Source organism: Equus quagga, chromosome 5 (genome assembly GCF_021613505.1).
Source record: "Equus quagga isolate Etosha38 chromosome 5, UCLA_HA_Equagga_1.0, whole genome shotgun sequence".
In the NCBI taxonomy this organism is placed as follows: Eukaryota; Metazoa; Chordata; class Mammalia; order Perissodactyla; family Equidae; genus Equus; species Equus quagga.
The window spans coordinates 7,065,028-7,082,052 of record NC_060271.1 but is presented as its reverse complement, the minus strand read 5'-3'; the positions used below and the strand labels follow the sequence as shown (position 1 = coordinate 7,082,052).

Below are 17,025 nucleotides of genomic sequence, written 5' to 3'. Positions count from 1 at the left end.
AATTTAAAATGATTCAAATCATACTGAATAAGGTCTGACCACAAGAGGATTAAATTAGAAATCAATACCAGAAAGATCTCTAGAAAATTCCCAAATATTTGGAAACAAAATACACACTTTTCAATAACCCATGGGTCAAAGAAGAAACCTAAAGGAATATAAGAAAATATTTTGAGCTGATTGAAAGTGAAAACATGGCATATCAGAACTTATAGGATTCAGCTAAAGCAGTGATTAGAGAGAAATTGATAGGATTAAACATTTACATTTAAGGGAAAAAGACATCTCAAATCAATGACTTATTCTTTTACCTTAGGAAATTAGAAAATGAAAAGCAAATGAAACACAAGTAAACAGAAGAAAGGAAATAATAGAGACCAGCAATTCATGAAATAGAAGACAGAAAAACAATTAAGAAAAGTGAGACCAAAAGCTAGTTCTTGAAAGCAAGAAAATTGAGAAACTTCTAGTCAGAGTGTTTAGATAGATAGTGAAAACACAATTACCATTATGAGATATGAGAGAGAGGGATATCATTACAGGTCCTATAGACAGGAAAAAGGACACTAAGGGTATATTATGGACATGTTTGTGCCAGTACATGTCCAAAATGGACAAATTCCTTGAATATCAAGCTCTCCAGTATCTCCCAAGAAGAAATAGATAACCTGAATAGCCCTGTATCTGTTGAAATAATTGAATTTATTGTTATAAACCTTCCCACAAAGAAAAGTCCAGGTCCAGATGGTTTCCCTGGTGACTTTTACCAAATAACAAAGGGAAAAATAACACCAGTTTGTACAAACACTCTCAGAGAAGAGATGAGAGAGGAATCTCATTCCATAAGGCCAGCATTAACGCCATAACAAGATCAGGAAAAAAAATTTACAAGAAATGAAAACTAGAGCCAGCCCTGATGGCCTAGTGCTTAAAGATCAGCACTCTCACTGTTCAGCAGCCCGAGTTCAGTTCCTGGTCACGGAACCACACCACTTGTCTGTCGGTAGCCGTGCTGTGGCAGCAGCTCACATAGAAGACTTAGAAGGACTTAAAATATACAGGTATGCACTGGGGCTCTGGGGAGGAAAAAAAGAAGAAAAAAAGAAATGAAAACTACAGACCAATATCACTCATGAAGATAGTTGCCTCAATACATAACAAATTTTTAGTAAATCCAGTCCAACGGCACACAAAATGATAAGGGACATCATGACTAAGTGGGGTTTATTCCAAGAATGCTTAGTTGGTTTAACATTCAAAAGTCAGTCTGTAACTCACCATATCAGCAGGATAAAAAAGGAAAACCAGATGATGCAGCAAAAGCATTTGATGAAATCCTACTTCCATTCAAGATAATGTGTGTGTGTGTGTGTGTGTGTGTGTATCTTGGCAGTCTGAGAATAGAAGAGAACTTCCACAACCTAGTGAAGAGCATCTACAAAAAACTTAGAATTGTTATATCTAATGGTGACAGATTGAATGCCTCCTCTTTAGGATTAGCAACAAGGAGAGGATGTCTACTCTTATTTCTATTCAAAATCTCAGTGAAGCTTCTAGCCAATGTAATAAAGCATGAAAACAAAATAAGATGAATACAAATTGGAAGAAATAAGATTGTCTTCATTCACGGATAATATAATTGTTTATGTAAGAAATTCTAAGGAATTTACAAAATAGCTGCTAGATTTAATAAGTGAATTTAGCAAAGTTTCAAGGTCATTGTGTAACAATCAGTTGTATTTCTGTATACTGAAATAGACGTTCAGAAATTGGAATTTAAAAACAATATAATAGCATGAAAAATATGACATACTTAGGGGTAAATTTAACAGATCATCTGCTATACCTGTACAATGAAAGCTACAAAACATTGCTAAGAGACATTAAAGAAGACCCAAATAAATGAAGGGAAATGCTGTGTTTATGGATCGGAAGACTCAATATTGTTAGGATGTCAGTACTTCCCAAATTGACCCATAGCTTCAACACAATCGCAATCAAAATGCCCGCAGACTTTTTTGGTAGAAATTGAGATGCTGATTCTAAAATTTATGTGGAGATGCGAAGAACCTAGAATAGCCAAAACAACTTTGAAAAAGAACATAATTGAAAGATTTACACTACCTGATGTTAAGGCTTATTTTAAAGGTAGATTCATCAAGACAGTATTGTTTTGGTGAAAATGTATATGTATATAGATCAATGGAACAGAGTAGAGTGATTTCGAGTGTTACTTTTAAAGTTGTATACAGAAGTCAAAATTCATCAAATTGCACACTTGAAAATGTATTTTGTCAATTATTTTAAATATAACTGTAAAAAATAAAGCATTTTTTTTCTAATAATATAGTGGACATTCAAACTTTTATCAGGTCACTGGGGGAATAGAGTCAAAGAATTAAGCTAATGTCAAAGTTGCAAGCAAAAAGGAACAAAGTTTTATTAACCCTTTGCTCAAAACCAAAGAGACAGGAGTAGGAAAGGTTATGCTGGTTGTGATATAACACAAGAATCTGTGAAATCATGTATCTGTGCAATTCTCCATCTTGTATAATTTAGGCTGAATGGCCTCTTGAGATTCTTTCCCACTCTAAGATTCTAAAATAGGAGCTTTGGTTTATTTTAATTCAAAGCTACATATATTCTCCAGAGAAATGTGAAATTACAAAAGCATAATTTCAAAAGTTCATTGTAATGCTAGCAAGAACAGATGGCCTTGAAGTCTGTTTGCGGAATGTTTTATTTTCTGGCCTTCAAGGAATACATTTCTCTTCTCTTAGGGAAGAAGAGGTGATAGTCCTCTTTTCAAAAGAATGAAAGGAGTTGGTGAAAGGTGCTCTGGAGAATAGTGCAGAGGAAGGAGGTGATGTTCCATTGATTATTGGTATAGTTTTCCTAGTGTTAAACATAGAAGATAGTATTTAACCACAGGTATAAATTAAAATGCAAGGATCCCCAAGAAGCAGCCCTGGCTGCTATACCTCCACTGACTGCAAGAGGAGGTCACTGCTGAACTTTGTGTGCTTAGAGTAAGACTGTCTCCTTGCCCATTAATGGGGGTGAACAGTGGCTTCTAGCTAACCCCCTAGCTTTCCCTATCTCCCAGCACTCACAGCCTTGCTGCCGCTTTTGGCCTTGAGACCACCAGCTCTAATCTCATTATGTTCAAGTACCACAAGAAACCCTGGACTCCTAGGGCATCCCTCATGTCCCACAGTTTAATTTCTCTTTACATCCCCCTTTCCGACTTCATTTCTCACTCATTTTGGAAAACCCAAGGGCTCAGTCCTTGTATGTTTTATTTGTCTTGATCCATTTCCTTGATGATCTATCCAGTCCTCTGGCCTTAAATACTGTCTCTATACTGATGTCTTCCTCCAGCCTGAGTCTCTCCCTTGTTTTGTAGACTTGAGTGTCTTCACTGCCCACTTGATATCTCTCTTGTATAGGTGTTTCAACCTTAGCAAGTTCAACTCTGACTTCCTGATCTTCCCTCAAAACCTGCTCCTCTGGCAGCCTTCCCTAAGTTAGTGGCAGTGCCAGCCTTCCAGTTACCAGGCCCGAAACTTTGAAATCATCTTTAAGTCTTCTTTGTTTTGTATCCCATGTCCAACCTACCAGGAAATTCTGCTGTCTCTACCTCACAAATATATCTAGAATGCAACCACCTCTCAATCCTTGAACCAATCTTAGCTTAAGGTAACATCATCTCTGCCCTAGATTTGTGCAGTAGCCTCTTAACTGGTTGTCCCGTTGGTACCCTTTCCCCTGTCAACCTATTCTCAGCACAGCAGTCCTAGTGATTCTATTAAAACTAAGTTAAATCATGTCACTCCTCTGCTCAGAGTCCTCCAGAAATCTTTCATCCTAGTCAAAATAAAGACTGAAGTTGTCTATGCCATTTGTACTCCGTAATCCATTATCTCTCTAACCTAATTTCTTATATCTCTTCTCTTTCTGTTGCTCAGCTACAGCCACACTGTCCTTGATTTCTTTGAAACTGCCAGGCATGCCACCATGCTGCCACCACAGGGCCATTGCACCAGCTGTTCTAAATGCCTGTAAGGCTCTTCCCTAGATATTCCCATGACTTTTCCCTCCCTTTTCAGTAAGGGCCCCCCGACTATCCTATTTTAAATGGCGCCTCCCAGGACTCCTAGTCCTTTGTCCATGCTTTATTTTTCTGTATAGCAGTTATCAATGTTTAACATTTTATGTATTTTACTTACTGTTTTTATTTCCTCCTCATACACACGTAAGAATATAAATTCCATGAGGGAAGAGATTTATTCACTACTGAGTAAACCAAGTACGAACATAGTCCTGGTACTTATTAGATGCTCAACAAGTATTTGCTCAACAAATGAGTGAAGGTTCATAATTGAAGATATGTACACCCATAGGACTGGAAAGGTGGGTGTTAGCTTCTGAATGCAAGTGAACTACAGCTAACTGGAAGAATTATTATTATTATTTTTTAAATTTTTTTCTGGTTTTTCTCCCCAAATCCCCCCAGTACATAGTAGTATATTTTAATTGTGGGTCCTTCTAGTTGTGGCATGTGGGATGCCACCTCAGCGTGGCCTGACGAGCGGTGCCATGTTTGTGCCCAGGATCCGAACCAGCGAAACCCTGGGCTGCCAAAGTGGAGCACGAGAACTTAACCACTCAGCCACAGGGCTGGCCCCCTGGAAGAATTAATATTTATATTTTTCCTAAATATCTCCTGGAACGGATATTTTTCTACCTGTTCCATCATTATCCTGCTCAGTGTTCCTTTCTAAGTTCTGTTTCTCTTCCTTCACTCATGCTTTTCTCTTTATCCAGAGTGTTCTTCTTCTGTTCCTGATTTCGAAGCCAATTCAAATGTTATGCCTTTAAGAAACCTCCCTAGAATTCTCCATCCCCCAGACAATATCAATCTTTCTTTCTTCTGTTTTCCCAGCTTCCTTTATTTGTGTAGCATGTATAGCTGATGAGTATGAATCCCTTCCTGTTCTTAATTTTGAGCCCTTTGGGGGCAGAGCATGTGTTTTATTCTTCATTGAATCCCTGGTGCAGTGGTTTACTTTCATAGATTTTTCCATGCCTCTGCAATGGATCTTCCTACCTATGGTCATTGTTAATCGCTTGATAAATGTTTATGGGATTAAATCATTAAAACTTACTTTATTAAATACCTAATCTATGTGATATTATAAGTGAACCAAAAAAATTTTTTAAAATTGTGCTAACACTTATTCTCAGTATAACTCCATGAATAAGACAAACCCTCCAAATCCATCCCTACTTATATGGTTTACTAATTAATGTGTTCAGCAAATATTTATTGAGTACCTGCTATGAGCAAGGCCCTGTGCTAAGCCTTGCAAACTATATACAAATTATAGATGTTCCTCAAGGCCCTGCTTAAACTCCTCCTCTGCACGTCCTTTCCACTCAGATCAAAAGGCTGAAGTGTCCTTTTTTAACGTGAGATCTCAGAGAGGAAATTGAAGGGCATGGTGTGTTAATTCAGAGGTGAATTAGGTGTTATAACTCCTCACCCATTCCTCCCAGCACTCATTCTAGAACTGTATGCTTTTAATTGGCTCTTATGATTTTCATGGATGGTTAGACTCTGGGGGTGGGAAACACAGGAGGATAAAGCTTATGTACTTGGTAGGTTAAAATGGTTCTTTCAAGATGAGACGCATGTGGCATTTAGCTCAGTGCCTTGCTCATGGGTGGCGTTCTATAGGTGTTAGCTGTTTTGCACATACTGTTGTCACAGCAGTGGTTCCCCTGCCTTTATCAATGTGTCATTGTCACTAATTTTTGAGCTCTTAGGAAGGGTCTGAATCCCATTATCTCATAAGAGGTATTCATTTGAATTATTTGTTGCTGGTTTGAAGGTTGCTTTACAATTTTGTAAGCAGGGTGGAGGAGACAAGCATACAGATTTTATATAACAAACATTTAATCAGTGCTACTACATTTTTGGTGCTGTTCTAAGCACTTTATAAATATAAATTTAATCCTCATAACTATATGAAATAATTACTTTTATTATCCCGTTTTACAGAGGAGGAAACTGAGACACAGAGAAATCGAGGAACTTGCCCAAGGGCACACAACCAGTTAGTAGCAAAGCCAGGATTGAAATACAAGCAGTCTGGCTTGAGTCCTTGCTGTTAATCATAATTCAACACTGAATGTGGATGATGCCATATAAGGAACACAAATAAGGTGCTATGGCAGTTCAACAAAGGCAATGGTCACATTGCTGTCTGACTGAAGTTGAAGAAGGCTACATGCAGGAATTGGTATTCTTACTAAGCCTTGATTTGGGGGGCAACTTTTTCAGGTGCTTGGGTATGGGAGAAGAAAAGGGAGGCTAAATATCTGCATATAATAAAGCTCAGATGTGGGAAATGGTAGTGCATTAGGAAGTAGTCCTGCATATAAGGATATGGAAGGAAGGGAAGGAAGGCAGGAAAGCTGGTTTGGGGCTGGAACATAGGAAGCTTGCAGTTTTGAGTAGAGGACAAGGTGAAGAAGATGTGATGTGGTCAGAGCTGTGCTTTGGTAAATATGGGAACAGCGTGTGGAATGAATCAGAACTGATAGAGACTGACTGTAGAAAAGCCAGTTGTAAGGTGGTTGTGTCCAGAGAGGTAATTAGGTCCTGAGCTATGGTGAAGATAGGGATAGATACAAGAGATATTACAGAATTTGTATTGATAGAGCAGATAAATAACACAACTAAAATGGAAAGTAAGTTATTTATGTCATCATATAACAAGTGTAAGTTTATTTTATAGTCAGTAAGGTCCTTTGAATATCTGGGAAACTGTTCTCTTGGTGTAAATAACATGATTTTAAGAGAAAAAAATCAGTTCATTCATTTCTAAAGAAATATGAAGTTGGTTTATATCACTCGGCTTAAAATTGACATCCAAGAAAACAATTACTTAAAAGGCTAGCTAATTGATTCAGAATATCTGAATTGAAAATATTTCTTAATCTGCTTAATGTAGACAAAATTAGAAACGACTTTAGCCTAATGATTTGGAAGAAATGATGGATATAACATCTTTAAAATTGCTATATGTGATCATGTCAGTTTCTTTCTTGTGATACAAATGTAAATTGCAAATGAGAACCTAAATTAGTTTATCAGTTGACTTTACTAAGTAGGAATCTTCCAGCTGACTTACTCTGTTTGCAAAGGACTTATGTAAAAGTAATCTTCAGAAAACCCTGATAGAAGTGGTTTGGATTAGTGAGGTTGATAAATGTCAATGTGAGAAGAACTTTCAATTATTGTTTGGATGTCTGTGGTGATATAATAATATATTAAAATATTAACTTTGCAAGAGTTAGAGTAAAGACAATAGATGATGCTACCTTAGAATGTATTGATATGATACCTAGGAACAAATTTGACCAAGGAGGTAAAAGACTTGTACCCTAAAAACTACAAAACATTGCTAAAAGAGATTGAAGAAGACCTAAATAAATGGGAATATGTCTCATGTTCATGGATTAGAAGATTTAATATTATTAAGATGGCAGTACTACTTAAGAGTGATCTATAGATCCAGTGCAAGCACTATCTAAATTCTAATGGGCTTTTTTTGCAGGAAAGGAAAAGCCAATACTCATTTGGAATTGCAAGGGGCCCTGGAGCCAAAATAATCTTGTAAAAGAACAAAATTGGAGGATTCACACTTCCCAATTTCAGAACTTACTGCATAGCTACAGTAATCAAAACAGTGTGGTTCTGCCATGGAATAGAATTAAGAATACAGAAATAAATCCATATGTTTATGGCCAGTTCATTTTGACAAGAGTGCAAAGACCATTCAACAGTGAAAGAATAGTTTTCAACAAATGGTGTTGGAACACCTGGATTGCCATGTACAAAGAATGAACTTGTACCCCTATTTCACACTGTATACAAAACTTAACTCAGAATGGATCAATGACCTGTACATAAGAGCTAAAACCACAAAGGTCTTGGAATAAAACATGAGGGTAAATTTTCAGGACCTTGGATTTGGCAATGGATTGTTAGATATGGAACTAAAAGCACAAACAACAAAAGAAAAAATAGATAAATTGAACTTAATAAAAATTAAAAACTTGCACATCCAAAGACATTAATAAGAAAGTGAAAAGACAACCTACACAATGGGAGAAAATATTTGCAAATCATATATCTGATACAGGTCTGATATCTAGAATATATGAAGAACTCTTATAACTCAATGACAAAAGACAGACAAGCCAATGAAAAAATGGGCAAAGGACTTGAACAGACATTTCTCCAAAGAAGATACACAAATGGCCAACAAGCACATAAAAACAGGTGCTTAACATCATTAGTCATTAGGGAAATGCAAATGAAAACTGCAGCGATAGGTTCACACCTGCTCGGATAGCTGTAAAAAACCAATGACAACATAAAATAGCAGAGTAAGGGGTTTTACTTTGGAGTGATGGAATGTTTTGGAACTACATAAAAGTGCTGGTTGCACAACATTGTGAATGTACTGAATGTCACTGAATAGTTCACTTTAAAATAGTTGATGCAGAAATAGAAAATGTATCAGAAGACTCATCTGGTGTTTTTCACACTGTGCTACTGCAGTTTATAATATAGGAGGAAGAGGGAAGTAAAACAAAGTAAAATAAAAGTTTTGGAATCAATTTTCAAAAAATCAAAGCCATTTTCAAGGAGCGGATAAGAAAGTTGGACAAATGGGATGGCATGAAGGAAAAAATGGGAAATAAAAACAAATTATTATTAGCTTATTTCAACCAGAAGTCAAAGTTTAGCATTGAGATAATATAAGTTCAGATTTGTTTACTAGACGCAAACTGGTGGCCCGTGAGTTTTTTCAGGTAAGGTTCAGAATTATCTTAAATCTTTTGGTAAGAACAAAGCAAAATATTAGTAAGTAATTTTATTGAAGATCTCAAACATAAGTTAGTAAAACTGAGAAAGAATGGAGTTCATATATTTCTAGAGGAAAACCCTCACTTCTTTGTGTGGATGTGGAAAAAGAAGGGACATTCTTTTGACTTAGAATTTCAGTGTATGTATCTTTAGAGAATCCAGTGGATGGGAAAAACTACTGTAATTAGCTAAACTGATTTTTGTTACTTGAGTTTAGTGCAGCAATAAAAAGACAAAAAATGAATGCAAAATTGTTATGTGCTTAGGTTGTAATACAAATCACCTATAAACTACAGAGGGAATTTTTGTATCTGTTGATTTTTTACTAATGGTGATTGATTTTTCACTATTTGGTAGCCAGTTTGACACTTTAATAAAAATAATATTCTGTTTTGGTTTTGAGAAGGTGAAAGAGTTGTGCCATGTCAGACCAAAAAAATGCCCATTCTTGGCAGAATAAGCAAGTTACCCCTAATCTTTGATTGCAGATGATGAAAGCCATGAACAAGTCCAATGAGCATGTCCTGGCAGGAGGTGCCTGCTTCAATGACAAGGCAGACTCTCATCTCGTGTGTGTACAGAACGATGATGGGAACTATCAGACCCAGGCTATCAGTATTCACAGTCAGCCCAGGAAGGGTGAGTATTTGAGCCGATTGACATTAGAATAGGAGATTGTACTGGACTTGCAGAATTGGATCTCTCAGCCCCATAGCACTCACTTTCTAGATAGGCGACCACAAACAATTTGATTAAATTAACCTTTCCAAGCTTATTCTCCAGGATTAGGTTGACTCCCCAAGTAGCCAGACTCACAGTTGCAGGTGGGACCTCTGTTTTTGAGGGGAACATTTTGAAAATACCGCCTCAGGATATTGACAGGGCATTGGCACTGGAATTGGAAGGTAGGAGACCAGGCCCCATGGTGAGAATACGCTTAGGCAGCTTTGGAGCTCGTTGAATGACCATGCCCACAGAACGTAAATTAGTAGGTTGACAGGATTCCGAAGGAAGGCTTCTAGGTTCAGTGGTCCTCAGAATGTGGTCTCATCACTTAGGAGATTTTTAGAAATGAAGAATCTACACCCCAGATGTGCTAAAGCAGAATCCTCATTTTAACAAGTTGTGTGATTCCAATGCTCATTAGAATTTAAGAAGCGCTGCTCACTGTGGCATTTCCTAAAGTGTCTTATCAGGTTCTACGGTTTTAAAAAATATTTACGTAAATAAGTCAGTCTTGCTTAATACATTAAACTGAGAAATCCTGAGTTAAACAGGTTTAAACAAATTTCTTTACTACAGGACTTTTCAGAGCCTTTAACAAACTATGTGTATTGTGATTTTCCAAAAGGAGGATAGTGCCTAGCCCTTCCTAAATTTACTTGACCATGAATCTTTTTTTCCCCTCAGAATACCTCCCAAAACCAGCTTTCTTTCGTACGCTTTATCAAACACTTCTCTAGTAGACATACTCTAGGTCTGCAGTGTATTTTTTAAATCAGTTGTTTAGTAAAGGCATAAAAGATACTTAGCACATGTATATTCAAATACAATATCCAAAATAAGGTAGCTGATAAGTCCACAATGCTCCCTATTAAAGTCATATCTAAAATATTTGAATAAGTTCCAGGTGTCATTAATGCAATTGATCATATATGTTGTTAAAACTAGAGGGTCTTCATAGGATGTTTCAAGACCTGTGAGAAATCTGGACTAGGTCAAAGGAAGATCTCTTGAATAAAATATAATTGTTTAATTTGGAAAAGTATAGATTGGAAGAGGGTGAAAAATAGCTGTCTCTATTCCTAAAATTTTCTGTTATGTGGAAATACAATTCAACTTATTCTGTATAGCTGCAAAAAGCCAAAACCAGTACCAATGGGTGAAAGCTATAGCTATCTAGATTTGGGCTCAATTCGAGAGAACATTCTGTAACACAGTTATCCAGAAGTAGAATGGGCTGCCTTGTGCTATTGTGGGGTCCCTGTCAGTAGGAGTCTCTGACAAAGGCTGAATGATCTACCTGTTAGAGTTATTGTAGGACCACTGGGTAGGAAGTTGGAATAGCTCAGTTCCATTTAAGATATGGAGAAAAAACATAGTGTAGTGAAGTTTCCATAAAGCTGAATATAATTAAATATCCTTTCTTTTATGAGGAGATACTGGTAACAGGTGTTTGTCTTTTAAAAATACGTGTTTGTTTTTTTAATAGCTCCACTTGTTAAATAAAATAGTTGGCAACCATATCTCCATATTCAAAATACATTTGATCTAAAAAAAAACCCTGGAAATCAATGAATAAGATCAGGGAATCAGCAAACTTCTTCTGTGAATGGCTAGATGATAAATATTGTAGGCTTTGCAGGCCTGTGGTCTTTGTCACCAACCTCAACTCTGGGATCGTACTTTAAAAACTGCCATAGACAGTATGTAAACGAATGGACATGGCTGTGTTCCAATAAAATTTTATTTACAAAAAACGGCTGCAGGCCAAGCCCTAGACTTGACCACTAAGATTTCTTTGCTTGTAAGATTCTTTGATTCTTGATTGGAAGAGGAGCAAAACAAAATGGGAGAGTATATCTTAAAACCTCGTTCCCAAAGCTATCATAAGCATCAAAATTATTGGTTACTTGTACATTGTGGTGTCTAGAGTTGATGTTTTGTTTTCTGTATGATGATGGTTGGAGTACTCAACTACCAAACATTTCATTATTGTTCTCAATCCCTCCATCTCAGGGTATGTCTTCACTAAACTATTTCTATTGCTATTTTAGTGACTGGTGCCAGTTTCTTTGTGTTCAGTGGCGCTCTGAAATCCTCTTCAGGATATCTTGCCAAGTCCAGTATTGTGGAAGGTAAAGAATGAGTTACTTACTTTGTCTGCATTAGTTCAATCCTAATTGTACAACTGAAAACTTAGGACATTAAAGGGAGCCTTGACACTGTTGCCGTTGACTTCTGACTCTTCTTATTCATTCAATAGTGTCTCACTCTTCAGCTAATTAAAACTGTCATAAGGATGCTTAGTTCTCCAAAGAGGGGAGTAAGTGGTAGAGATACCATGGGATAGTGACATAAAAATTAAGAGATGGCTTTTCAGAGCTCTGGGATAAGGGACCTTAGGGATGTAGTCTGAGTTCAAATATATCACTGGGTGCAGATCTGTAAATATATGGATGAAGTTCAGTCCCTCTTACGCACAAGAATGCTGTAATCATCGTTTGGGGTACAGAATGGGATATGTTTCCTGCTGGTTCGTTATAATTAGACATGACACATATCCTGACAAAAGTTAATTAAATGAAAGTTAATGAAAGGCTAATGAGCATACTGTTTATTTTCTTTGTCAATTATTCTTCACTGTATTTGGATCTGGTTACTCTTGTTGCATAACAAATTAAGCCAGAACTTAATGGCTTAAGACAATTATTTTATCATGCTCACTGATTCCTCTGGTCTGCACTTGACAGGGCAATGCAGGGATGGCTTGACCCTGCTTAATGATGTCCAGGGCCTCAATTGGGATAACTTGAAGGCTGGCGGTTACTTGATGGCTGGGAGCTAGAATTATCTGAAGGTTTGTTCACTCACATGTCTGGGGCCTGCCCTAGGATGATTTAAAGACTAGGAGTAATGATTGGAGTACTTATACATTGGACTCCTTAGCATGGCAGCCTCGTTGGACTTCTTACATGGTGTCTCAGGAATCTAAGCATGCGTAGTCTTAGCAACAAGGCAGAAGCCACATTGCTTTTTGTGACCCAGACTTGAAAGTTGCACAGTGTCACTTCTACCATACCCTCGTGTTGGAAGTAGTCATAAGCCTGCCCAGATTCAAGGAGAGAGGAATTAGACTCCACTTGTTGATGGGGAAATGGGAGGGGGTAGCATTGTAGAAAAGCATGTGAGACAGGAGATATTGTCGTCTTCTTTGGAAAGTACAATCTGCCACACATGACAGCAGGTTTTCATTTCCACAGTGGCTTACTGCAGGGCCCTGTCTGAAAGCAGTTCTTCCTGAGGGTGGATTCCAGAGTATTAATTGAAATGCATAGATAATCTTACACAAGTTAATAGGTATTGGGTTTGATCTCCTTTATTGGTAAACTTAAAACAGCAGTGAAGAATAAAGTATACCAGTATTTTACAACTAAATTTCACAACTCTGATTACAAAACAGAAACATGTTATTAAGAAATCATTAAGAAATCTAGGCGATAACAGTCATTTGGTCTTAACTGACAGGTTAATGCCTATGTGATCGAGTATGGACTACCTTTGAAATTGTCTTTACAAGATAATTTAAAAACACCCTTTAAATATTGTCAAAAATGATAAATTGACTGACACAGATCCTTATAAATGCTAGGCAATGTGTTTAAAAGTTATGTTTAGTCTTTGGGTTGGGAATTTCTTAGGTCTTGCATTTCACTGTGTATGTCAGTAGAGCAATTGGCAGCCTATTTATGAAATCTTCATTGAAACTCTTTAGAAATTATTTCAACTGACAAAATTTTGTGTCAGTGAAGCAGGGTAATTGCTCAGCATGTGACCACTTTCACCTTCAGTTTCAGTGTGTGCCTTTGACTCAGGTAGGTAGCAGCCCAGAAACAGTTACCATCTGTAGCCCATGTGAAACCCATATGGTAGGTTTGCCTTATTGCTAGTTAGTAAATAGATTTATCGCCTATCCCACTACTGTTGTTTATTCAGTGATTTATTTAACAAACATTTTCTGGGCATTCACTGTATGCCAGGCAATCTTAGTAAGGTGAGAGAGACTGAGATGCAAACAAATACACATGATTAGAGCATGCTAAATGCAAGAGTGGAAAGAGGAACAAAATGCTGTGTGAGTCCAAAAGAGGGATGTTACCATGTGTAAGTTTTCCCTTTGAGAAGTCTCAGGAAAAACTTTTAGTTGTGTCTGAAGTCAAGTCAACAAGCAGGTGTTTTAAGCAGAACCCATCTTGCATTTGCCCCTCATAGCACTTTCAATAAGTAAGAGGTTCAGCTCAGAGAACAAAACCTCTTTGTCAGCTGTAGAGAGCTGAGCAGAGTTTTACATTTAATCTTAGAGGGAGTTGCCTGATGCCAGGTACCATGTTTCATCTGCCCCTCTCCCTGGCTTGGTGTTTCTATCTGTACTGTCTTGGTGCTGATTCCCAGATGGAGTTATGGTCCAGATCACGGCAGAGAACATGGATGCCTTAAGACAGGCGCTGCGGGAGATGAAGGACTTCACCATCACCTGTGGCAAGGCAGATGCCGAGGATCCCCAGGAGCACATCCACATCCAGTGGGTGGATGACGACAAGAATGTCAACAAGGGGTAAATGCAGTGAACTTCCCCTTTGTGGCTTTTAGTTATGGGGCTAGGCTCTGGGTTTTGTCTACACTGGTGTTTTATAACTGAAAGCCCTGCCTAAGAAAAATATGTTATGTATATGTTGTATACATAACATAGAATTTTAAATTTCTGGTTTCTTGGCTTAATTAATTTATTTTTTGTAAAGATTGGCACCTGAGCTAACATCTGTTGCCAATCGTTTTCTTCTTCTTCTTCTCCTCCTCCTCCTCCTCCCCAAAGTCCCCCAGTACATAGTTGTATGTTCTGGTTGTGCTATGTGGGGCGCTGCCCCAGCGTGGCCTGATGAGCGGTGCCATGTCCACACCCAGGATCTGAACTAGTGAAACCCTGGGCCGCCAAAGCGGAGTGCACGAATTTAACCACTCCAGCCACGGGTCCGGCCCCTCTTGGCTTAATTTATGAAGGAGTTTCTGTGCATATTTTTGAAGGGAGGAGGAGGGAAGGAGTTGATGAAACAAAACAATCCTAAAGTTACTGCAATAATAGTAATAATACCTAAGCCTTTTATCATTTTCAAAGCACTTTTGCTAATGTTATTTCATTTGATATAATAACTAGTGTTGTTATTCCCATATACAGATGAGGAGTGAACAAGCACCAAAAAGGCAAAATGACTCCTCAAGGCTAGGAAATGGCAGGGCTAGGACTTAAAACCACCTCCTTGGGCTTCAATCCTATACTCTTGCCCAGTATATGGCGGCTGTATTCTGATGATTCAAGCCAAAACTTGGAATCATCTTTGACACTTGTCTTTCTCTCACACATACACCTAATCCAACAGTAAATCCTGTTAGCTTTTCTTCAAAATATAACCGGAATCGTGCTACTACTCACTGCTTCTACTGCCACCCTCCTTTGGTGTGGATTATTGCAGTAGCCTCCTAATTGGGTACTTTGTTTCTGGTCTTGGCCTCCTCCCTCCCCCCAACCTAATCTGTTTCCAGTGCAGCAGCCAGAGTAATGTCACTTCTCTGTTCAAAACCCCTAACTGGCTTCCACTATCATTCAGGGTAAAAGCCAAAGTCTTTTATGACCTTATAAGGCCTTACACAATCTCTGTGTCTCTCCGCCTACCGTCTTATTTCTCAGAAGCCACGCTTGCCTTCTTGTTTGAACGCATCAGCTATACGTCTGTCCTCAGGCCTTGCCACTTGCTGTTCTCTCAGCTTATACCCTGCCCCTAGATAGCCAAATGAGTCACCCCCTCACTGCCTTCAAGTTTTTTCTAAATGTCATTTTCTTAGTAAGATCTTCCCTGGCCAACCTATCTAAATTATAACCCTCTCATGCACATTTCTTCCGTCCCACCTCCAATACTTCCTGCATTACATTTCTCAAGAGCACTTATACTTCTCTAACATACAATATAGTTTTACTTACTTATTTGATTCTATTGCCCCTGGGATGTAAGCTCCATGAGGGCAGGGCTTTTGTCTGGTTTATTTACATCTGTATCACCAGCACCTAAAATATTGCCTGGCACCTAGTAGGTGCTTTAAAAAATTGATTGATTGAAGGAATATATCATACTTCATTGTATTAAGCTTTCTCCCATCCATCCATTCATCTTCAGGCAATCATTCTACATGCAGGCCTCTGGAAATACAAAAAATGAATTCCACACAGTCCCTGCTAACAAGTGGCTCACTCTGGTTTTGAAGATAGTTATAAATAAGTGCACCAAAGTATGGAAGATGCTCATAGAAAACTCATTAGGATACACTGAAGATAAAAAGGAAAGCAGGAACTGGGTAGAGGTGGTAGGGCAGTGGTCAAGAACAACTCATAGAGAAACGGCTGCTGCTTGAGCTGAATCTGGTGAGATGAGTATTTGCCACGTAGTTGTGGCAGAGCCAGCACTGCAGTCTGAGGGAGTAGCAGGAGCAAAGGCAGATGGAGGACATTTACAACCCGGCACACCGGATTTAAGAAAAACAAAGATTTTAAAACTTTTGCTATTGAACAAGAAGAAGCAATTTCTATATCAATGAGTGCATTTGCTTATTACAAATAATCCTTTATCTTCTCATACTTCACAGGAAAATTTAATTTCAAAATCAATTTGTGTTTAATTCTCTGTTATAGCTGGAAGTGAAAATGGTTATTAGGACCAAAAAATTGATAATCTGATACTGTAAGGTATCGGTAGCAGCAAGCAGGTTGCCCCTTCCTACAACGGGTGCCAGAGACAGCATCTTAGAAGAGAGGACAAGACCCCTCAGGGCAGACTCTTGAACTCAGGAGTTTAGTCTGTAGTGTATAAATTGAATGTTTTCCAGCTGGTCCCGCATCGTCTGGGTATCCTCTCTCAAAAGAGTGCTAATCGACTGAGGCTGCCTTTTTTTGACATTGTTGTTTGATGAGTTAGAAATTAAACTTAACATTGTTTAAATAATTTTAATTCAAGCAAATGAAATGAATCCCTGATACTGAAGTTAAAGTTAAATTTGATATTTTATACCTAGAGATTCAAAAACATAAACAAGTGTGAAAACTTAGGAAGAGTTTGCAAACTCTGTGACAACTAATTTGAATCCTCGTCAGAATGAGTGTGTATCTTCACATATTTATACTTGCTATATTTTGGAGAGAAAAGGATTATAACAAGTGGCCATTCTATTTAGGAATCTAGGAATGATAATTTAGCACTGAAGGGAATTCGTTGTGATAGATAATATAGATACTCGTTCACCAGTTCACACCAGCA

The 17,025-nt window shown here is 37.9% G+C and overlaps 1 protein-coding gene across 2 annotated transcripts in view; it reads left to right on the top strand.

The window, feature by feature from the left end:
* Positions 1 to 17,025, top strand: part of ZFYVE9 (zinc finger FYVE-type containing 9) — a 138,900-nt gene that overhangs the window by 112,472 nt on the left and 9,403 nt on the right. For both annotated transcript variants that reach the window (XM_046663332.1, XM_046663331.1), the window contains 3 exons: positions 9,433 to 9,583; positions 11,722 to 11,802; positions 14,117 to 14,279. In XM_046663332.1, the coding sequence (XP_046519288.1) occupies positions 9,433 to 9,583; positions 11,722 to 11,802; positions 14,117 to 14,279 (395 nt within the window). The remainder of the gene's footprint in view (positions 1 to 9,432; positions 9,584 to 11,721; positions 11,803 to 14,116; positions 14,280 to 17,025) is intronic.